The sequence below is a fragment of the Xiphias gladius genome, chromosome 13, assembly GCF_016859285.1.
Source record: "Xiphias gladius isolate SHS-SW01 ecotype Sanya breed wild chromosome 13, ASM1685928v1, whole genome shotgun sequence".
Classification (NCBI taxonomy): Eukaryota; Metazoa; Chordata; class Actinopteri; order Istiophoriformes; family Xiphiidae; genus Xiphias; species Xiphias gladius.
The window spans coordinates 6936184-6960904 of NC_053412.1; the positions used below are offsets into that span (position 1 = coordinate 6936184).

General features: G+C 38.3%; 1 protein-coding gene across 1 annotated transcript; it reads right to left on the reverse strand.

Moving 5' to 3' along the window:
• Window position 1: 1 nt before the first annotated feature.
• On the reverse strand, window positions 2-19108 carry LOC120798376 (voltage-dependent L-type calcium channel subunit beta-4-like). The gene is made up of 10 exons (XM_040142629.1): window positions 19054-19108; window positions 17943-18244; window positions 16090-16173; window positions 7468-7638; window positions 7127-7249; window positions 6834-6961; window positions 3271-3347; window positions 2766-2785; window positions 1489-1569; window positions 2-64 (listed from the first exon to the last, which is right to left on the reverse strand). The coding sequence occupies exons 1-10, from the start codon at window positions 19085-19087 to the stop codon at window positions 2-4; spliced, it is 1083 nt and encodes a 360-aa protein (XP_039998563.1). The 5' UTR covers window positions 19088-19108.
• Between the last annotated feature and the right edge of the window lie 5613 nt (window positions 19109-24721).

A 24721-nucleotide genomic window follows, 5' to 3' on the forward strand; every position in this document is an offset into this window, starting at 1 on the left:
CTTACCTGCCATCAAATCTGTGTTTGAGGAAGTCAAACAGTGCTTTCTGCATCATGTCTGTTACCTGCATAGACAAAAAGAAGTTATATGCAGTAGTTATTTTATTGGTTTTATGGTTTTAGATGATTACTGGGTTGCTTTAAGGTGCAGTTCATGTTGTTTTAAGGATAAACTTTTGATTCTCTTGACTCTTTTGCATGATTTTAAAAATCGAATTTCTGTTTAATTCTGATTTGGCGGCATATTTTAATGTTATCTATCTAAGTAATTTTATTGCTGTCTATGTAAGACAGCACACTCAAAAAATTTAATCTCAATGAGGCTCCTCTGGTTAAGTAAAAAATAAACTTGTGGCATTTTTATCCAGCTGTTACGCTATGGACATGATTCTCAACCCTGGTTCTTTGTGTGTGTAGTTTGAATGCTAGTTTGGTTTCTCTTAACAGTTACACTGAATTGCCATAGACTACTAATCTGTCCACAGTGTTTTCCCTAGTTCCTGCCCGGCGATGCTGGGAGATGCTCCAGCCGTCCTATGACCCTAAATATGAATAAGCCCCCATCAGGCAAATCCAGGAGGACAAGACATATTTCTTTTGTTGGTAAAAAAAAACATAATGACATATGATACCTTATCTGAATAAATAGGATGGATCTGACATCTTCAACCCAAATGTTTACCATTTTACCAACACCAATTAAAGTAAGAAGAGTAACTTCCCGGTTGAGTGTACAAGTATTTTTGTACATAGTAGTGTTTCTTTTATCTACTATGCATTTTAAACTCCATCCATTAATTTTTCCTTATTGTTTTTATTTGTCCAATAGTAGCATCAGTATTATTGTCAAGAAAATAACTCTTCTAGAAATGCAATAATCATTACTTGCTATATTGACAAAACAGTCCACATCTTAATTGTCTCACAAGTTCAGATCCTAAATACAGCCTATCTGCATCAGTTTATCTACAAACCTCTCCACAAACAATTAATAGCTCTTGGATTTCATTGTGACATGACAATTATAGAGCAGTATATTGTCCCTAATATTTTGCACATTATTTGTGAACAGTGCCTTTATAGAGAAGCAATGAATGCAATGAGGCAGTCAACGGGAGAAGCTCTTTGCAAAAAAAAAGCTCAAATCTGCCAATTACACAACATATTTTCATCTGACCTCTTAGTCTCCTCATTAGTCTGGCTGCAATCTGGATGCTACGTGGGTGATGACACACACACACACACACAATTATCTGCGCCAACAGCGAGCTATTATGGACTGAGAGAAAGACGTACAGGACTCATCTCCTTCCTGTAATTTTGTAATTTTTGCATCGGTAAACATCACATTTTAATAAGCTATATTTTTAGGCTTTTATTGACACCAAATCAGTGATATTTATCGTGTCTGAACAAAGACTCTTAATCAGTGACAAAAGTAAAAGGATATTTTTGATTTTCTTTCCAACTGTAAGGATTAACAGCTCACCTCATAACCCTTGAGCGAGGGTCCCACGAGCACTACAGGCCTCATGGAGGGAACCACGTCGTACGGGGGAATATGCTCCGTCTGTTAAAGCAAAAATATTTAATCAGCAGCAGTTGACTCATCACAAACAAAGCAATGGACCCAAAGTAACTCCACAGAAGACACTGTTTAACATAAAACCAAAGAGTGAGTTGAACTTCAATTACAATCAAATGTGTTAAATGGGAGGCTGGTATATTGCCATGTTGGTGCATGTAGCAAATGATAATGTACTAATTGTTTTAACTTGTCAAAATGTAATAACAAAAATAAATATAAAATAATTTCTACTGAATACATGGATGCAATTAATTCAGTCAAAATGTCAAAACATTTTGACTGAGACTGCTCCACTTTTCCTGATAATGTATGACATTATTTGATGTACTAATAAATGTTTTCTCATTTGCTACATAGATGGATGGATATGATTCGCTATACTGATGTTGTAAAATCACAAAACAGTCTAACCCGTTCACACAATACCAGACCAAATATCACAATAAAATGGAGCACAACGATACCATACCATGCCAAAGTGGTAATACTAGATATTACTAGATATTATTTATTTATGTAAATTTGTTTAAAGATGCTGATCTGATGAGCCGATAGTAGGAAACTATACAACCAAAACCAAAACAAAAAAAATGAAAAAAAATACTATCACACTCCAATAGTCATATTAAAGCAACATAATTTTGTATTTCTTTTTTATGTGTAGATAGTCAAAAATATGAATTGCCACATTAACCCGTCGGCTCTAATACAAACTGGACACTGGCTATAGAAGCAGAGAATTTAATGTTGAAATTTAAATACCACCCTATTTATAGCACTGAAATATTTTACTCTATCTGTATTAATGTGGTTTGAATGCCCCCATGTGAAATTTCCAGGAGGTGTTTGTGTTTTTGTGTTTTCTTTGATATTGATTTTTTTTTAGTCTGGTTTCCCAAAAATGTTATCAAAACTATTACCATAAAACGTATCATGTATTTAGGCAGCTGCAGTTATGAGCCTTGGCACTAAAGTACTTTGGCATCAAAGGAATGGTGATGATTTGGCACCGTACACTTCAGTACTGCTGAAGCGTTATGTGCCCTCGGATGTGGCATGAGGTTGTAACTTCCTATCAGACAAAACGTTTCATTGCTACTAGTTCCTGTCATTTTATGATGGCAGCAACAAGTTACTAGTGGATGGTAAATGAGTGGGTTTTACCGTCACCAACTTACCACTTTCTGTTTCTGTTTTCCTGTAAGAGGGGAGAGAAGACAGTGACAGTGTTGTCAGTAGCTGCTGGTAGGGGAGGCTTCACCATTATATCTCAGTAACGTCCAAACATGCTTCACATGAGCAACTTTTCATCATAATTCTTAGCAAATGAAACCTATCAAGGATAACCAGCACGATATAATATGAAACATAAAAAGTATTTCTATTGTCCTAAGGTTATATTCACAAAGTCACATGAGTGCAGTTCAGAGGGGGGTTCATAGTCTTGTCGTTGGGTTCACACTGTAGTAAGCTCCAGTCTCAGAGCGCCTGCAGTCCTCAACTGGAGGAAGAGGAGGATCAAGGGAAAATGTACCAACAACTCTACGCAGTGAACTTATGCTCTAAGCAGAGACATGGGAAGGCTTTAGAGTTTTATTCTCTCTGTTGTTGCGATTCAGGTAGCTTGGCGCTAAGATGTCAGCTGGCTATTAACAGCCCTCTCCCCCTGTCCGATGTCCTCACCTGCCGAGGATATGAGGGGTCGGATAGAGGCAGATACCTCATCCTCTACACTTGAAGAAGAGTTCCCTCCAGACTTACTGGAAAAGACAAGAGGGGATAAAAAAAAAGAAGAAGAAGACAGAAACACACCATGGTATTAATGCAGAAAATGACAGAAAAGGTAAAAAATAAAACTACCAAGGCTTAAACCGATCATTCACTGCAAGGTGTAAAACATGGAAGGAAAATATTGACTAACAATACTTTTGTGTTGCAAGGATTAAAAAAAAAAACATATTTGGTGTACTCAAGTCGTACCCGATTGACAGAAGAAATGAGCGATCAAGTGCGAAATGTTCACATTTAATGGACTGTAATTACTATTTTGAGGGCTGATATCTGATTTCTTCCACTTGGCATCACAAATCTTGTCAACACAGGTAGGACAGACAGTCAATCCACTGATGTCAGAAGTCCGTGGCCATAAAAGTAAAGCTTTTCAGTTTTAGTCACAGTAATACTGACGACATTTGAAGGCCATCAGTTTGCAATTGAGAAGTCTTTTTTGGCTTTACTTTTTCTGATTTTATCGGCACAAAGCATTAGGAATCATTCATCCTCCAATCCCAGATCACCATCTGAATCACTTACTTTATGGCTAATGGTCAACAAAATCTAAAAAACAAACAAAAAAAAACAAAGAAACCCCCCCAAAAAAACAGGTCACATTACCCATGTTGGTCTTTCGTTACAGGTGCCCAGTTTTTAAAGACTATTAGGCTGTCAGCATGGTCCATGTGTATTTATGGCTGGCTCTACATAGGATGGGAAAATGTGAGCAGCATGCAGTGAGTAGGCCAGATGTTTTGCTGAGTTCCATACAGAAGTCGGAAGTCTGAAATTTACAGCTGACAGTTACAGAGGACCATAATCCAGGAGTTAAATGTAAATTTGCACCCCATAGAGAAAAATGACTAGTGGAGATATTTAAGACTGTAGACTGTAGAAAGCAAACAGCAACAACTTCATTAACAGAACTCCAATCGTTTTTTTCTCCAAATTCTTCAAAAACGCCTTATTCATGATTTATCTAATTGTCTCACAAAATTTAGTGTTGCCGAGTGTTACAAGGGGAACCCGATGCCAACGGGAAAAGACTAGGTATTTTGAAAATTAATCATACTAGATATGCTTGCTGCAATTAATTTGCTGCATATTTATACCATTTTCAGTGGGTAGTCATCCGAATTAATACAGGAATACTTGTGGTAGAGTGGTAAATGGCTAACAAATGTTTGGTTGTTGGTTAACATGAAATAGTGTGTGTAAACATTTGTACTAATTGAGTTTTTGCTTATTTAACTACAGGAAACAATCAAGATTGGTATGACATCCACAATAAATGCAGTAGAGCAAAACAGATAATACTTTTAAACAGAAAGAAATAAAAAAATTTTTAAAAAGACCATAACAAAAGTTTTATATATAGAGCACTATAAGATACTGAAAGATGCTTAACATGGAAAATTAGTTTTAAACAAAAGTACCTAAGAACATAAAACACAATAAAAGTGCAGAACATGGTAAAAATGCTTACAGTATATGTTTACTATGACTAGTGTAAAGATATACACTACACATTTTTCTTTTTAACTACTGTGAGTAGTTAAAAAGAAAAATGATCTAGTCTTGTTTGTTTCCCCCCTCTCTCTGTATTTACTCTTTTCCATTTGACTTTTTCAACTGTAACTCTCTTAAACAGCTTTTCCATTAATTTTCAGTTCACTCCTGACTTTCAGGCTTCCCATCATCTTTCATCATCATTTTTCAGTTACGGTGAAAAGCCAGTCCTGGTTAATGGGGTTTCGAATGTCTCTCCTTATCTGAGAGGCATGATGACAAAAAGCCACAGAAGTCAAGCTAGTAAGTGACGCGCTGAAGCTCCCCAGTCTAGTAAGATTAGTATTAAACTCAACAGCAAGGCTTGAAGAAGTGCATGTGAGTTACTGTACAAATTCTGGACGACAGAACCTTCAGGACACATTACACACATACAAAAGGAACCTAGGAGGCTATTAGGAGTGCTATTTACAGCTATTGAAACTGTTTCTCTGGTACAGTCGGCATGAATAGAAGTGGTGGAGTAAATGGGCATATGTCATGAGCAGACCTGGGTCGAAGTATACTTCAAAATAAATCAGAGAGAGACTGACAGAGTGTAAGAGATTATAATCCTTTGGACAGAATTTACAATATCTGATTAGAAGGATTTTTAATTGTATGCAGTAGTCTAACCCAAGTTTGGTCAGGAGCTGTATGGACAGACACGAGCTGCGTTGTTAACAACATAATAGAGCCTCCAGAGTGCACGTTCTAAAAGAAAATGTGTAAAAATGTGAGGCTGACGAATACAGTTTAGAATAATAAAAATTTCATTTTGTCTCAGAAAATAGTGTAAAATGGTCATTATAATATGACAAAGAAATGCAGCAAATTCACACATTTGAGAAGCTGGATCCAACGAATGTTCCCGCTTTTTCGATTGTCAGAATATTTGTTGATTCATTTTCTATTGATCAACCCACTGATTAATTAACTAATCATTTCAGCTTTAGTTCAAATTCATTTTTTTGTAAAGTTAGAATTATCATTCCTGGCATTATTGCTTGATTTACTTGCTTTTTTTCCTTTTTCTTTTTTTGAAAACTATAAAACGGATTCTAACTGTTGTTAGACTAACAAAATATCAGAATATCAAATGCCATCTTGTTTAAAAAAAAAAAAAAAAAAAAAATCACACCAAGTACAATCTGTGTGTAACTGCAAAACGTAAACTCCTCTTCAAGTCATTAAAACTCCCCAAATTTTAGAAGCAATAATGTGGACATGATATTGAGGGTCCAGTGGTAGCTATAGCCCTATACAAAATTACAAAATTATGTCACAGACAATTCTGTGCAATCTTTCTCTGCATTGTTTTGTTTGTTTACCACCAACACCCCTGGAGTTGCATTATGGTTGAACAACTTAGTCATAGCTTCAGGTAACAAGATTAAGTGGTGGTAAACTTGTCATGCCAATATCTGCATTAAAACAGCTGTTTGGACATTAATGTACAACATAAAGCTTCAGCATGGAGATGGAAATAAAGGCAATGATAAAAAATGGTCAGATGACATTTTCCCAACAACTGCGGGGGGCCATAGAGGGTGAAGTTCAGCCAGTGAGTCAGTTCAGCTGCTTATTACTGTTGCTTATTACTGCCAAACAGGTAAAGTAAAAATAAGCCTCTTTGATAGAAAAGACACTCCAGTTTTGTCAGGCAAATCTATTACCTTCTTTTCAGTGATTGGATTTTTATCTGATATTCGTTCTACACATATAAAACAGTTCTTAAATCGCTTAGGTGCCTTTTGATTTTTTTTGTACAGTCGTTAGTACACCACATTTCCAATTAGTTTGATGAATAATGTACAGAAATTGCCTCTAATACTCATTTTGTGTTTCCATAAACTGTTGTGTAACCATACAATGCTTCGTTTCTGAGACTAACAGAGAGTCGAGTGTGTTTTTCCGTTACTTACCCTTGGACTCGTCCTCTCTTTTGCTCCTGCTGGAGCCGGATGTTCTCGAGCTTCAGAGGGCTGGGGATGAAGCCGATCTCACAGCCCTCTTTCACTAACCGACCTATCCACCAGTCATTGTTGAACTTCTGAGGATGATAACATTAAAGAAAGGGAGGGGGAAAAAACCCAAAAGGTAAATGGAAAAGCTTTTCATGAGTAGGTTCATGTTTCCCAGATTTTTGTATCAAAAAACATTCACATGGCTGTGTATGCAGGAGGTGTCATGTTATAATTGAAAAACACACATGTACCTCTTTTATGTGGAGGAAATCCTTGGCGTCAAAGGAGATGGCTGTGGCTGGTACTGGAACATCCTCATCCAGTGCACCACAATAGCTGACGTTGGTCCTTACAGCAAATGCCACAGGTTTAGTCTGGAGGATGGAAAGACACATTGTGTGTGTGTAACAGAATACATATACCGGTATGCACCTATTTAAAATATTTATCAGCCAGTTTTTATTCATTTTCCTGACTTTAAGGACTGCAGAAACATTAACTCCAGTATGGCCAAAAGCAATACTAGCCTGTGTATGTGTGTATTAACACAGCCACAGATGAATCTGGCCAACTAGTGTCACAGGTTGGCTACCTTAGCTCTCTCCAGTTGAATGGCAGCCTGCTGCTCCCTCTCCTGACGGCTCTGTCCCGGTCCTTGGCTCTGGTTTGGGCTCTGGCTCTGGACATGGGCCTGCACGTCCCGCTCCTCCTCAAGAGAGACATCTGAGTCTGATGGTCTACTAGTATATGAATCAGCTGAGCCCTGAAAACCAAAATCACACCTTAGGTTACTAAAAGTGTAAAGCTGAGATACAAAACTCACATTCTTGCTTCACATCCATCTAATTCTACTACTTGTTCAGCAATCTGCTTCATCTTCGGGTACTGACAATATCGACTTGATGATTTGAGATCTTGTGAGAGGTATTGGGAGTGTCTGGTCACCATGGAAGTCTGAAACAATTGGAAAAACATCTCCACACCAGACTCAAGAACTACAGCCCTACTACAGGTAGTTAAAATAGTCTCACCGTTACTGTTAACCAGAGCTGCTGAAAACATTTTTTTTTCTCCTGCCCAGACAATATTGTAGGCAAATTTCCATTTAGAGTAAAAGCAAACTGGACTGTAAACCGGACTGTAAATGTATGATCAAAGCAGGACTGGATGAACATTTAAGAGAGAGCAATCAGGAATCATGAGAAAAACTACTTTTAAATGCTCTCCACAAAGTGAGGCCCTGTCCCAAAATCATGGAATTAAAAATTAAAAACCTTTGGACAGATGCACCCAAATGATCTAGATCGTCTCTCTGAAAATACAAAAAGCACAAAAGCTCTAAGGTTCATACAGACAAATGACACTGGTCATGTTATAAAATGTAGTGAACCTTTATCCTATTGACTGTGAAATAATTAGAATTGCTAAGAACAATGGGATCAACTGAGAGAGAAAACAAACTTCTTTATGGGACCACTGACTGTCATTAGTTTTGGGGTTCACGTCAACTTGCATTGGGAGTGCCAAGCCCAGAGTTGCGGCTTGGCACTCTGAACGCGGACCAGGTGAAATGGATGATGTAGAAAAGAGCAGACTGCCAGGAGCATCTCAGACAAAATGGAATTTCCATTCTTGTACTGTCAGCAGTTTGTATGACCACACACAGCCAATCTCACGCTTCCAGACAATTCTGGATAGACGGATTTGACAAAAGAAAGATGCAGACAGATTTCTGCCTCTTCTGGACAAAGAGTGACATTTTCCTTTCACTCGTGTCATGCAGTCATTCCATATGGTCATGAATTGTGAAGCTGACACACAGAGTGCAGTCTGTCCAGGCCTTGTGCACACTTTCCATATGGTATTGCAAGAAATATCACAACTTAGATGTAAAATGATCCAAAAAGAACTGAGTGGAAATATACATGTCTCTATCCAGAAAAAATATCCTGGTTAGTCACAACAGGATAATATGGAAGAGAAAAAAAGGTTTATTATTGTAACCATGACAACAAAGGTCATCTAACCTTAACAAAGTATTTATTTTAACCAAAATCACAATCTTTCACTAAACCTAACCAAGCTGTTTCTGTGCCAGGACCTACCCAAACGGTGACTGTTCAACAACCTTAACTGTGTGTTTATTATTGTAACCATGACTATGACGGTCCGGTATGCCTGCTACGGCAGGGGCGCTATTTCAGGAGACACTGCTATGGGTCGTATCAGAGGGTAGGGACAGACGATACATATGGTCGTGTAGGTCGGAGGACTTGTTATTGCATGAGCACTTACTGCACCATTTCTTGGCAGAAATGGGCTTCCACAGTTTAATACACAAACCTCACTGAATTTTTTTTTTTTTACTGAAGTACAAATGCCGTAAACCTCAATGAACACTATGGCCAAAACCATGGAAAAATTGTGAATTCTCTTTGACAAACATGGCCAACTGCACTGTCTTATTATATGTTGTCACTAACTGTAAAAACACTGAAAAACTATACTCTCATGGGTTTGAGATGCTTCCTGCAAGCCGACAGTACTTTGTGGGCTGCTGCATTGAGACAAGTATAAAATTACTACTTTATACTTGTGCGCATGTCTAAAAACAGCCTATTATTCGCAACGTGTTTGAAATTTACTCTGTATATATTTGATATAGATAAGTATGTTTGAACATATTTCAGTAAGAAGCCTTCCTGTTTTCTGATCTGCCTCCATTTGCCTTGCTGACTTGATGTTTCTTGATACTTTAAACTCAACACTCCTCCATCTTTTAAAATTAAAACACTTTTATAAGGCTTTTATAGTGAAACATGAAATTTCAGTTTTCCCACCTTTTTTTCCCGGGTCTAAATCTATTCATACAGACTGGCTAATATTTGAGACCCAGTTGAGCTCCTAACAATATCTGAAATCTGGCTTTTATTAGAGAATTGAAGGTATGTCACCAAAAACACAAGCATGCCATGATTGGCTACACTGACATGCGAAACCACAGATCACAAAAATAGCTTTAGATGCCAGAAAGTTGGATTTTTAATGATGCGGCTACATGGAAGTAGTTAACCATGTCTTTGACACCGAGTATCTGAAAACGATTTCCACCCTCTTTCAAGAGCAGCATGAATCATTAACAGAAAAATTAAAAAAAAAAAAAAAAAAAAAAAACAGGAGTAGGGTTTATCAACGTAATGAGATAGTTAACAAAAAAAAAAACTTAACTAAACTAAATTAAGTGATGGGAAACTGATTAAGTAAAATAATGTATGATAAAGTACACAAAAAGCACAAACAAGTTCAAGGAGCAGAAAAAATCTGAAAGGATCATCTGTGTTTTGAAACTGGACAAATATTGTATAAGAAGTGAAATTAGGTAATTGTTCCTATATTTGATACAAAACTGTTTGGTTAGAGATTGCTAAGAAGTCTGATGATACAGTACAACGATATATGGAGTTGCAAAAGTATGTTATTGATTTACAGTATAATCTCTGATTTCTGAACTTTTTACATTAACTCTACACCATTTTACCACCAAGGAGGTGGATATCAAAAAATATATTTTTAGGCTTTTGATTTTTTCTATTTTGTTTTATTTTCTTGCTGTCCATTTTCTTGCACACCATTAGGGTATTTATCACCTAAGTCTCTTGAGGCACACCAGATGTGCAGTAGTTCATCCTGCCACACTGTGAGAATTCCAGTAATGCAACACTTTTTTTTTTCCCCTTGGACATGACTGGACCAATTGCTTCCTTCTGCTGTGTTACTCTAAACAATCAGCCACTAATGATGATTCAATTAAGGAGGCCATTAGTCTCATGAAGATCAATCACGCCAGTCAAAAACAGCTAAGCACTTTTTGCTTTTTACAAGCTAGCAGTGGCAGGGCCTGACTCAAGCACACTGCTCATCTGGATTTTGTGCATATGATCACAAAGTGGCCTGCTCAGGAGACTAAAACGGTCTCTTAATTTTCGAAAATACACATATTAAGAGATTTCCAAGAATAAACAGATTTTAGAATTACAGTAACAGATACATAACTAACAGGAAAAAATATCATATATCTGCTGTTGTGAGATCAGTTTACTCGTCATGAGGAGTGCTACCCAGCCTGTGAAAATGGTTGAATAAAGTCTTCTGTGGCTCTGGAGCAGCTTTGTCAAGTCCGAGAAAATAACCCCTAATGATGTCACAATGATGTCACCAGGGTTATCTTGGCCTGGCAGCGGAGACTACGAATCTTTAAGAGAAAGCCTATGTTACAAACTGGGTATGCAGGGTTTGAAAGACACAGACAGGGAGTGTCTGATAAAAAAAAAAAAATAAAAAATAAAAATTAATTAAAAAAAGCGCTACTGAGTTGCATTATGGGAATTGTAGGATCCAGTATTTTTGGGGCTTAACCCAAACTAGGAACTAAAAGTGAGTATTTGTTGGTCTTTCCAGGATTGATTTTTATCCTACTTTTTGTAATCTCTCATCAGCTTTACGCAAGTGCAATATTAATTGCTAGAGTAACCCGTTAACCGTCGGAAATATGTCCAGTATGTTGACATAATTTATGCAAGGATAAATTGTGTAGACTCCAACTACCCTAGTAGGTGTATTTTTTTCTCAAGACCGTTTGCCTCTATTTCCAAAACTATTCTTTAGTCCAACACTAATAAGTCATTCTGGACATCATTTCATGTGTACGTGTGGAAGATTTGAGCTTGCACTGTAGCATCTGAGCTATTATCCAATGGAGTAGCTTCAGCATGTGACTCATCAACATCAGAGTCCACTTAATGACATCACGATGCATGTTTCACCGAGCCTCGGCAGAGCCTATACAACACGCAGTCGCAGGGTCAGATACGAAATACTCGGCTGTACATTATTTAAAAAAGAGATAAATGTAGAAATGTGACACCTTAGGATTTTTCATTTTAGTGTGGCTGTGTAATGGGCTGTAGGGGAGAAATGGGTAATTAACATCATTCCATCTTCCTTTTTGAAACAGGGCTCGGTCCATCTCTGAGAGGTACAGAGTGTGATGAACACTAAATGGCTTCTCCTGGCTCTGGTGGTTTCCTGACAGTTGTTCTTACAGGCTCATAAGCAGATTGCAGCCACATATACAGCACATACAAACCCACACATCACGCACACATACGTTTTTAGAGAAATATATACAGAAATGTGTGAATGTCAGCTGTCAGAAGCCATTTGCCTAATGTGCACCCCCCGCTTCACGCGCACACACCAACACCCACCCACCCAACCCCCTTCCAGCCAAGCATAGCCCACGATCACACTATGGTGTACTGTTGGCTAACCCATCAAAGGCCTCTTATGTGTGTGTGTGTGTGTGTGTGTGTGTGTGTGTGTGCGCGTGTGCGCACAGCTGAGCTACTTCCATCAATAAACACACTGCCAGAGAGCACAAAAGCAGATTAACACACACATCCAAACACTCACCGCCTCCGAGTCTTCAAATCCATGCAGGTACAAATTGTCATACATGGAGGTTTGATATGCCAACGAGTGCCTCTAGAAGAATGAGGGGGAAAAAATGAGAGTGGAGGCGGAGGAGGAAGGAGGGGGCACCACAGAGGAAAAAAAAAAAAAAAAGGATGGATGGGGGGATGACGACAATCCCTTCTCTCCTCAGCAGAGAAGAATAATTTAAAAAAATATCTCCCCTCCCGTTGGATCACGCCTGGTCCTCCAGAGGCCCGTTGCTTGATGGATGCAGCTTCTCCCTGATCCCACAGTGCTGCTGGATGGCTCACATTATAGGATGGAGAGGCTCTCCCTGGAGGTAGCCCAATCCTGGCATTTCATTTCATCAGGCTTCCACGCACACACACACATACACACACATATACATATACACAGCGAGAGCAACGGCGGCGGCGGCGGCAGCAGCAGCAGCAGCAGCAGCAGCAGGAGCAGCAGGAGCAGCAGCAGCAGCAGAGCAGTGGATCCTTCCTCAATATCCAAGCCTGATGACAGAGTCAATGTGCAAGGAGCTGATTGGCTGGTTGGCTGTCCACTCAGCTTGGATGAGCGCTCTCCTTGATTTTTTTTTTTTTTTTTTCTTAAGTGCGGGAGGTAGCGGGGGATCGGGGGAGGGGGATGGAGGAGTAAAAGAGGGGAGCAGCATCCTCCATTTCCCCATTACCTCTCAGCCTCACTCTGCCTATTTATTCTCAAGAGAGCAGAAAAATACATTCAATATTGCTCTGATAATGACAGCAGGTCTAATAAATGTATACATTTGATCCATGTATTTAAAAGGTATGGCAGTTTATTTCTTTTTGAGAATCAAATCATAGGCGATGTATGTATAATACTAAAGTAAAAAGAAAAAAAGAAAAGAAAAAAAAGACAGGCAGCACATGCTTTGTGTTTTTCAGGGCTGTTTAGTGTAACTAAATCAGACATTGTGGTCCCAGGGCCATAGCCAGGATCTTAGGAAAGTCCAAGTTCCCTCCCAATGCACCCCACCTAGATTTTCTAATATTTGGATTATTCAGTTATATTTTCTGTATTATATACTGCCCAACATAAAAAGCTAAATTCTGTTTCAAAGCATTCTAGTCAGAGAAATCCTGAATCCAGTTTAGTAGTAGTCAGTATCAGACCTAAATATATTCTGTGTATTTAATTACACAGTTAGTTGAACCACAGAAAATGAATTGGCAATTATTTTGAAAATTATCTAATGTCAGCTTCTCAGATGTGAATATTTGCTGGTTTTCTTTGTTGTCTATAATGTTAAACTAAACTTAAATTAAAGTGTCTTTGGGTTTTGGACTGTTGGTTGAACAATACAAGCAATGGGGAACTGTGATGGCAAGTTTTTTTTTTTTAAAACGAAACAAGTTATGGTCCAAACAATTAATTGATTAATCAAAAAAAAATACCTGCAAATTATTTTTTGCTGGTTTAAAGCTAATCAAATGTAAGTATATCAAGTCTGAACACAGTGAAGTCAGCCTGTAAAATAACCAGCATGTGTAAGTTTTTAATTGTAGATTGTAACCTCTAAACCCAGCTTTGGTTTGTTCTGTAATTGACATAAATGATAAAACGATTATCAACATTTACACTTCTTATATCCAAATGAATGGGAAGTTCAGGCTTATCAGAATTTGTCACACCATAAGATCTCATATAGCCAGTTTCTGAAATTGTATGGTTTCAGTTGACTGATACAGAATACGGTCATTTGATTATAATTTTGGCTTACCCTGGTTAAAACATGTTTCCGCATTTGAAATCTAAGGGACCGCGTGTCTCTCCCTGCAGAAGTATAAGGAATACCCCTGCCATTGCCCTTGAGGCAAAGCACCAGTCTGAGAAATGAAGTTGGTTGTTGGGGGCTGACTACTGCGCCTCACATGTTGGGGGAAAAATTTCTAAATAATCTCTTAAGAGATGGCTGCTTAAATAACGGTATGAAATATGATAAGCATCAAGGGGAAAAAAGGCTATTCCCCCCCCTTCATCAACACTTTTTCTTCACCTCAGAAGCCATAATGTCACAGCAGTAAATAATACACAGGATGTAATGTAATCAACAGTGAGCACTCATGTAGAGGTCCAGTTCAGAGTCTTACTAAATAATAAGCCTCCGTGCAAATAAGAACAATTACAAACATAAGGCAAATAATCAGCAACACAAAACAGGCAGCCACAGCAACCACTTATATCCACTTTAGACCATCCTAAAACCCACTAATATCCATTAGTACCTTTCAAAACTTGCTAAAAGTACTCAAACTCAAAAGGAACTCTTTAAAACACACGAGTTTAGAAAACCTTTAAGAAATGTCCACTAAAACCTGTAAAAACCTATTCAAACCTCTGCATTAAAACTCTTTAAAACCTGCACTTATGCAGAAGCATGCCTACTGTTGGTTTCAGGGTTTACTGGGCACCGTTACATAGTGATGTTCTGTTAAGTTAGACCCATCTTGCTGTACATGCTTCTCTCTGTGGCCAATTTAACAGACCCATTTGCAATACACCGCTATCATCTCCACTTATGTTGACAGAAACAACTTCTGTTCTATATTAAGTTCAAAATAAAGTTAAATTATGCAGCTCTAACTTACATCGTAAACACTGCACACACTATCTGCAGCCTACGCTCTTGGCACTTAGTAATTTGTAGTACTGTACGTCACACCTGGGGCAACTTGCAGAGCGAGGGGGGCAGAGTCTCCACGTGAGGATTTGAAATAACTCATTAAAAATACTAAGAAGTGGAAATTCATATATTGCAACTGGACAACATAAATGGGCATCATGGCTCTGAAATAAATAAAAGCCTCTAAGATCTCTAATGTATTTTTTTTTTCAATCCAATACGTTCAAATTCACGGTCACACGTCTCTGATGTTCACAATGAGGCGCTAGACAAGGAATAGTGTTTCAAGGGTATTCTAAATTGCATGTTTTTATAATTAAAACGGGAACCTGGCGGTAAATGTTCATATGTGTTCACTTCTAATGCAGCATATTCCCGAGGCTTCGGGCACATTCTTATTTAACTTATTAGTAAAATATGCAATGTGTTTTATCCTATGTTGTAGTTTGAGCCTCATTTTTCAGGCCAAAAATCATGCTTTATGTAAGAAAAATTTTAAAACTTGTTTACATCAGCTTTCAGTTTTCCACGTCTCCTCTTTTACTGGTGCATTTCAACCCTCTGTTAGCAGCAAATTACTGCCCTCTGCAGTCGACAGCAATGTGTTCCACGCCACCCCTGTGCCTGTGATGTGCTGGTAGAAGATGTGACGCAAACAAGTGCGAAACAAGCTCATAAAAACATTAATGTACAGCACCATCAGTATTCACAAACTCCAAAGGGTGCATTTAACCATAAACAATGTGCACAGATGGTTAACCATATAGGAATCAGCTTACTATGGAATCATCCATGAAGATACCAGCCAAACTGTGGGAACACTCTCAGGATTCCCTGCACTATGGTGGTGTTAAATAAAAGTCATGAGTGACGTTCCCATTCTAGTAAAAAGACATATGATACAATATGCAATAATCCTGAAAGTGAATGTATTCAAATTCTCTGACTTCTCTTGACTGGAATAATCACTCTGAAATTTCCATGACAATCCAGAATTGTCACAACCAGTGTCAGTCACTGCTCCGTGCATTACATCCCAGGCTTTTCTACACAGTTCAGTACCTGTCTGAGGATAAAGCTGGTGGAGGTGGTGCTGCCATCAGACCTCTTGAGTCGGCTCCTCCTCGAATACGTCCCTCGGTTCACCTGCATGAGAAAACAACATCTCAACCTCCAGAAAGTTCACAAACATCTGTCATGTTTGTATGTTTGCTACTATGTAAGTGAAGCATTCAATAAAGCCACATCAATCTAATTCATGATGCAAGGTAACATTCATGTACCACCACTTTGGACATGCTCTTTTTCAAAGAGATTTAAATGGTGCAATAAGGTCAAATACTAAGGTAAACTTTACAAGCAGCTAGCAACTTGTATGAATGCCACAACACAGAGACAACATATGTGAAATTGCCAAATGTAGCTGTACTGTATGTTTTTGCATTATATGTGTATCTTGTCTACTTACTTTTTCCTTACCTCCTGACTTTCTTTTTCTCTTCCAAAAGTCCAAATATACCAGCAGAGTTCATCTCCAGGGAGCTAAATTAATTATCTGCCAGTGATTTGCCCCATTTTTGTTCAAGTCTCCAGAGTTAATGACAATGTCACCGTTAAAAAGTCAGAACCTACTTCCCTGAATTTATAAAACAGGGCCATTAATCTGGGTCACCATCTCTTTCTGTCTCTCTCTCTGTCTTTCATTTTAAGCCAACAGCCAGAAGCCGGGAAGAGATATTAAGGATAGAGTAAGCTAAGTCTATGAATATCCTGCTATTAATATCAGCAAGTAGCCAATGATATATTAAAATGAAGAAAAATAAGTTATCAGCGCTCTAAAAGGGGGCTGATACATTCACTTATCTTTATATGCAAAACTCCTGCCAAAAATCTGCAAATTCTACAGTTAAGTCATTAAAGAAATTACTTTATTATTCAGTTATATTTGGCATAAACTGTGGTCCACCTATCATCCTTTTATTTCAATAAATGGTCAGTGTTTACATCTGATATAGCTCACCAAAACCCATCCTGGTGCTGTTTCAGAAGAAGGAGGCCTCAAAAATAACAGCTAGGCCAACTGTAACAGTTAATAGCCTATTAAAATAAATGCACCGTGGTAGGGGAGATGGAGGCTGATTGAATACAGGACTTGAAGAGCCTTGTATATACAATTACCAGGTAAGTAGAAGTATCTCAGCCAGATGACATTAGATAGGATTAAAGAACATGGACAGCATGAAAACGAAAATATTAAGTAGTGTTCTTTGTATGAAAAGGGTCAAAACAACAAAAGTCTGAGTTGAGTGTGATGCTTTCTTTTTATCTTCTTTCTCCTCCTGGCTATAACAGAGACAATTAAACAGTCAAGAAAGAGTTTATATCACTTGCTCCATCTGCCATTTGTAATTCAGTACCATAGACACAGATTTTTAACAGCTTGCACTTTTAGAGGTTTTATATATGTTTACTTATATATTATTTTTGAAAACCTACTTTTAAAAGGACTAGACTTTAAAATGTGTTCCCTATTCCTCGTGTAATTTGTGTCCAAGACTATATAGATGGGTATTTAACAACAGAAGTCACGACTATTCAGCACTGTTTTTATGTGAAAAGGTCTGTGAACCGACGGAGCCAACAGTCAGGGCAAGTTTTCACAGTGTGTCTTTTCTGGCTATTAACTTTTTTTAATGGTACTGCACTTTCTCTCAGTCTTACTAAAAATAAATGAATAAATAAATAAAATGTCTGTCAATCAGCCCTGGTTTCCCTTGTATTTGGATGTAACCTCTACCACATACAAGAGTGAACTGTTCGTTACAGGTTTTAAAGTATTTCCTTGTATGTATCCGTTAAACAACTGTCCTATTTCGAAATTAAGTAGCCCCCAAGCTAAGCTAGAAACGACCGACCTGAAAGATGGGCGCCTGGATGCCCTCGCCAATCTTGTTCCGTATGTAGATGTGTCGGGACATCTCGGCCAGGACATCGGTCCAGAGGGCTGGCTGCTCCGGTCCAGCCCAGCGGAGGGGTGGCGGGTTCCGGGCTGCGTGCTCCAGCTTCAGGCCACACAGCAGAACATGAGTGCTCGCGACCCTCTGCTCCTCCTCAACTGTCCGCCACGAGACAGGTTGCTCGGCTTGTTCCTGCTGCGCGCGCTGGGAGGGTCGCCTTGCACACTGCTGCCGCTCGCGCCACACAAAACCAGGTGCGCCTGAGTGATGGACGGAACTATTTTAGAAACCGGGGGGGGCGAACTAATCCTGAAGTGTGGGCCAACTGTCGTAAAGAGGCGCCAGGTTACTATATTAAACAAGGATTGTTTTAGGCTCAGTTAGGAAACAAGGAGAAATTTATGCGTATTGCTATTTTACCCAATTAAATTAAAACAAACAGTAGGCTACATATCAGTCTACACACACATATCAGACACACAAAACGATCAAAAACAGTTTCAAAATTACCCCAAAAAGAGATGCACAAGTAAAGTAAAACACAGCTACGAAGATATGCAAAGTTCCTAAAAAAAGAGACACAAAACAACCACAAAGAGATGCAAAATTAAATTAGCCAGATACCAGATTTAGCTACTACCCCTTTTTCCATCTGCAACCACTACAACAAGTTCAAAATGCAATACATGCTAAAAGTAATCATAGATCCAAACATACATACAGATTTCTATCATTACACCCAACACTATGCAATTGAGACTATATAAATAAATCCATATATAAATAATCACTCCGTCTAGTCAGTGGTTCCCAAACATTTTGGCTTTTGACCCCTTACAGTGAAGCAATGCTGGTTTGTAACCCATCATCAAAGGTTGCATATTTTTATGGGTTAAATTTAAGAGTAAAGTCAGTGTCCGAGTCAGGTTAGAGGCCTAAGGATGCAATATTCTCCATTATTTCACAGGGGAACAAACCTGCAGGGAAGAAACCTGTGCCCAGTTTAACTGAATATTACAGAACATTATTACTACAAAACAAGCTGAGGTCCAGCCAAAGGACCGCTCACCTGAACCAGTCCTGAAGCACAACAAATCAGTCATTTGGCAGAATACTGGGAGCAACATTGGGCACCCCTGCAGAAGTCAGTTTTATGAAGGACCCCACCCTTAAACCCTGAATGCTGCGAGTTCAGAAGTAGGCAATTAGGTCATGCATGATTTGAGGGGGACGGTGAAAGCCACCGATTATGCAGTCCTGGATCGATTTTGAGGTAAGTTTTGGATCTCTCAACAAGCTTTTGGTTTATGTGAATAATTGTATTCAAGGCATTTCCTTTTGTGTTGCAGATTGCGGAACGGGCTTCCTCTGGATCTTTTCTTTCAGACCACTGCACAAAGGAAGAATCTTTAGGATCTGCAGCATCGTTGAATATGACTTGAATATGACAGGCTCCAGCAACATCTTTCGAATGGTCTATAAGCATTTCAGAGCACTGGGTGTATGCATTAGGCACATGTATGTATTATTCAATCCTGAGAAACACTTTGAATGTGTTTTGCAAGAAAAACTTCATTTTATTCCTTTTTTTCAGAGTTTTGAAGAAGAACTGTCATTTTTTTAAAGTAAAATGTACAAAAATGTATGCAGTGCTTTGGAAAAGTACTGTGGAGGTAAAATGAGCCTTAGTAGTATTTTAGTAGCTATTGCTAATGTTAGTAATGTGCCTTCTCTTCCTCTCAGGAATTTATTCTCTCCCTTTGCCCAGCAGATGTCAGCATTATCAAAAGAAAGGCAAAGAGGAAAGTATAAGCGGTTGTTTTTGGACCCACTGGTGTTTGTGCAGAGCGAGGTGTGTTTTCACTGCTTCGGAACTAGAGGGTGATATTGTACCACAGATGCCTGAAATGACACATCCTGTTCATGAAGGGTACAGTATGAGTCTACCCTCCAAACCCAGTCACATCAGAGGCTTTTTTTTTTTTTCATGTTCATGTTAATTTGATCATGTTGGGGGTTGAAAATTTCACATTTAATGTGTAGGAAAGCAGGATAGTTGATATTCATGATTTCTAATATCTCAGAGTCCATTAAGGGAGCATTCAGGGGATCCCCTAAAACTTGTACATTTGTAAAATATCGTGTGAATAGATAGATATTTTCCAGGTACTATCACGGTATATCTAAGTCTATGAATGCATCACATGAAAATGCCAGGGCAGGGTGTAAATAATCAACTGTGTTTGAGTAAAACGTTACAGCTGGTATAATCTCAGGATTGGTAATGGTGGAATTTTTGTCCCTTATTACCACTGGTATTCATGCCCAAGGGTAGCCATGGATACAGTGTTTTGTTTTTTTTGTTTTTTTATCCTGTTGATTAATTGTTTAAGTAATTTTTCAAGCAAATATGTGGTTTTGGACTGTTGGTGAGCCAAAGACTTCTTTCATGTCTCGTTGTCCTGCAGGAAAACAGATACACACACATTTTACATCTGTGTTTTGAAGCTGCAGTGCTACCAGGAGCAATTTGTTGCCATGGCTTGTCTTTTTCGACCCTTCCAATGAACAAAAATAACCAAGAACACGAGTCTCCTACATCCATCTCCACTACTTAGTCAGACATCTGAGTCCTTTAGTGGTCCTGGCTTTTTCTTCAAGGTGCCTGAGTGTCTCTACCTGGCTGATAAAGCAGTTATTTCGACAGCCTCAAAATATCTTAGTCACTATGCTTTATATAGCCATCTCCTCCTCCTTGCAGTCTCTTGGACCAGCATAGACGAAGGAATGGTCCACATATGAACCACTTTGTTGCCTGACACTGCTTGACTCCCCTTAGACAACCTCATGAGTAAAAACATCATGCTCCGATGGCACGAATAACAAAAGTAAACAGGAATTTCATTTGTGGCTTATACAGAGGAAGCATGTGAAATACGGAGTCCCAGGAGTGACAAATGTTATGGCAACTGCTCTCTCTATGTGTCTGTGCACTTTTATATTGTCCATCAAACAAATGAAAAAAAGACCCACTTTGTTTCACAGATTTATGTCTTCACGTGTTCAGAGACACTTTGATCAGACAAATCCTCTAACAAGTGAATGTGGTGGATTAACAGAGTTTAAAGTGGGAGGATTGAGCTGTTTTGCTCTCTTTTTGACTGATGTAGTTACTGGTCAGTATTGTAGGATGTTAACTACAAAGCCTTCTATCTGCTGTACAAGTACAGTACAAGTACAGCAGATAGAAGTACACAGTCTAATAAGAAGATAAAGGACAACCAGCTCCCTTATTGAATGCATTTTCTTCCATCAAAGAGGGCAAAAAAAAAAAAAAGAATTTTTAAAAATTCAAATACCCTTTTAACTAAATACTTATGTGTTACGGTTCAGTTTTGTGTTTAGGTATGAGGTCAATGGTTAGAATTAGGAATCAGGTCAGAAAGCATCCCCCCAAAAGCTCAGGGAGTTCAATTTTAAGAGTGAGATGAGGGATTTTATTGCGCTGAATTTGACCTCTCAGGCAGAACTTTACTCCATTAAAAGATGGTCAAGGTTGGGAACACAGTTATAACTGTTATAGGGAACTCTTACAAGGAATTAAAGGAAGACACCCACTGTGCTGAGAGGAATACTCAACAGTATTTTTTATATAAAACTTTATATTTCAAATATATATAGTGAATATTAAATTACGGCACTAACTAAGAGTGCAAGTAGACAATGAATGAACTATCTTCATGAATATGAGTGCATCTTCTATATTCTGTGTAATATTTATGGACTTTTGCTCCAGTTTTTCCAGCTGCAAAATGGGAAGGGGGAAAAAAAAAGAAAGAAAAAAATAAATAAATAAAGACAGAGCACGGGTATACCAGGGTCGTCTATTTTGGCCCAGTGGTTTCACCAGCAGATTAAACTCTCAGATAACAGAGTAGTGCTGCTCACTGGACTATGAACAATCAACACTGGAGTGCATTCTGTTCAGAGCAGTGATGTGAGAACTAACTGTTTTAAAGCATTTGGCAGTGGACAGGTAGACATTTGCCATTTATTAAAAAATGTGAGGTCTTCCGATCAAATAGAATAAAACAGATATTACAACACTTAATCTGTCAACCGCATCCAGTTACTAAAAATAATGTACCCAATTTCTGTATGTTCCTATCCTGGGAGACTGGAGTCTATCCCAGCATGCAATGTGTCAGATACAGAAATAGACACACACATACACGCGCAGAGGAACTGAGTTACAGATGTTGTGTATTAAACAGCGTTTTGCAACTTTAATCATACAAGAATGTGTTGTGTACCTTCTGGCAGTGAAGTGTGGCTTCTCCACCAGGGCTGTTATTGCAGTGATCGGGCCGCACCGCTCAACCACCTGTCCAGAGTTAATGGGAAACACAAACAGGATTATGGCCTCGACGGCGGAAAGCAGGATTTCCAAGAACTGGGCCTAGCAGGGTCTCTTATCTCACACAAGCATTAATCCCACTGGCAGTAAAAGACTGCAGTACATTAACAGCAACAGGTCTGACTGAAACTCTTAAATTCTTCGAAAATTCTACTTCCATCTTGTCTGAGACCATCAATACAACATTTGCATCACCTCCTGCAGATACGAAAACATCTGTAACACAGCATATATGTCCATGTCGGCTCTACAACTGCCTATGTGGACTTCACTTAGCCCCCAAGAAGGGCTAAGTGGATTTCATGTGGCCACTCAGGTACCCCATGGACCCCATGTGTCCATTTACAGTATAGTGAAAGTGATTTTAAAGGCAGGGTCCAAATGGGCAAAAGTGGTCCCCAAGTGGGATATCTGTGGGCTAGTGTGGAAATTCAAATGAACTGCCCTTCCCTTTTTCCAGGTGATTCTATTGCTTCTATTATTCAGCAGGTGAGATCTCATGACCTGAAAAAGACACATAATCAACGTGCTATACGGGACAAACTGGCAGGCCTCAAGGTCTTTATGACTTACCTGCATGCCTGCCTGCTTTCAAGTACTGTCAATTATTGAAGACATAATGGAGGCTGATGGAGTGAAGTCACTTAAAGAAGAGCATCCAGTGACCCTCGTCTTTCTCGTTGTGCATCAGTCAAACCCACTTAAAAGAAAAAAAAAAGGAGCTTAAAGAAAGACTTTCAGCCATTTTGGCAGTAGCTGTCACTGTCTTGTTTTTGTGTCTTCCTCTCTGGATTTATAAATTTCCTGTTGTGACAGCATTTTTCCAGTGGAACAATTAAAATTCCATTACTCTATGTACCGTATTATGTTTTGTATCTTCTGTGCGTTTATGCCTTTATACCCTATAAAATAGTCTGCATTAATAAATGCTTTGATGCAAAGCTTATTGAGACACGAAAGTACTTATGCAGCTCTCAATGTCTGCATTAATAAATGCTTTGATGCAAAGCTTATTGAGACACGTAAAGCTACTATGCAGGCGTTCAGTGTTTTTCAGAATTCCATTATTTTTTTGATTAAGAATACCAAAATGTATAGCAAAAGCTACTGACTAGCTGTGGTATGGAAAAAAAAAAAAAATAAAATAAAATAAAATCACGTTGACGTATTTTTTTGAGAATCGTGGTTAAGCGTTAAGCATGGATAATCAAAGTACTGGCACCAAAATTGATTTATTCATCTTGATTTTTTTTTTTTTTTTTTTTTTACAGTGTACATTATACAAAAATATAGAGTACCAAAAGTTCACAGTGTCCAAAAGGCAGTGTTTAGTCATACTCACACCAATCATATTCAGCAGGCAGAAGTGTGTTTGGGAGCAGAACAAAACCATTTAGAGATCCTTCGACAAATTGTGAGGATATATTGTATCTACTGTGGAATGGTGACTCAGATTTCACAGCAAAGAAGGCTGTCAAAATAAAATGGTAAATACAAAATGCAACTTTTTAAAAAATCAATATTTACGTTGTCTTGGCCAAATACATACAAACATATCTGTACAGTTTACACAAACATGTACTGTATATTCATGTATGAGTATGAGTGCACGCAGTTACTTGTACGAAAGCACCCAAACGTGAACAAACATATTATCAGGGCTGTTTGTTTCATGCTACATAACACTACAAATGGTGACAAACACCTGAATTCATTTCTTGGTATTTACAGTTTAGAAACACAAGATACTGTATGCAATGTACATTTTACAGCACAGACTAACTTAAATATTAACAATACTGTCATGGAATGTAACAGAAAAAAACAGATGCTGAATATTTGAACATATTTTAAAGGTTTATCATTATTTAAAGCCCATGTGTAGATTTTTTCTGTGACTTCAGAGTCTGACATTATTCTGATGGTGTATGGTTCTGTTTGTAGAGAAATGAGACAATTGCAGCAAAATCTGGTCAGATTCATGAATATAGGGGGCAGTGTATTTTTTTGGTACTACCAGCAAAAACTACATATTGTGGGTGTAATAGCCTACTAATTTGGGCTTTTTCAGCAGTAGAACTTGTCTGTAATTTAAGAAAAAAAAAAAATAAAATAAAATAAAATCACGTTGACTTATTCTTTTTGAGAATCGTGGTTAAGCGTTAAGCATGGATAATCAAAGTACTGGCACCAAAATTGATTTATTCATCTTGATTTTTTTTTTTTTTTTTTTTTACAGTGTACATTATACAAAAATATAGAGTACCAAAAGTTCACAGTGTCCAAAAGGCAGTGTTTAGTCATACTCACACCAATCATA

Excerpts from the sequence above, each read along its gene's own strand:
- LOC120798376 (XM_040142629.1), bottom strand. The coding sequence starts at position 19,087 with ATGACTGATTTGTTGTGCTTCAGGACTGGTTCAG. Across the intron at positions 16,174-17,942 it reads TCCAGGCGCCCATCTTTCAG|GTGAACCGAGGGACGTATTC; the intron begins GTCGGTCGTTTC and ends TTTCTCATGCAG. Across the intron at positions 6,962-7,126 it reads ATTTCCTCCACATAAAAGAG|AAGTTCAACAATGACTGGTG; the intron begins GTACATGTGTGT and ends TATCATCCTCAG.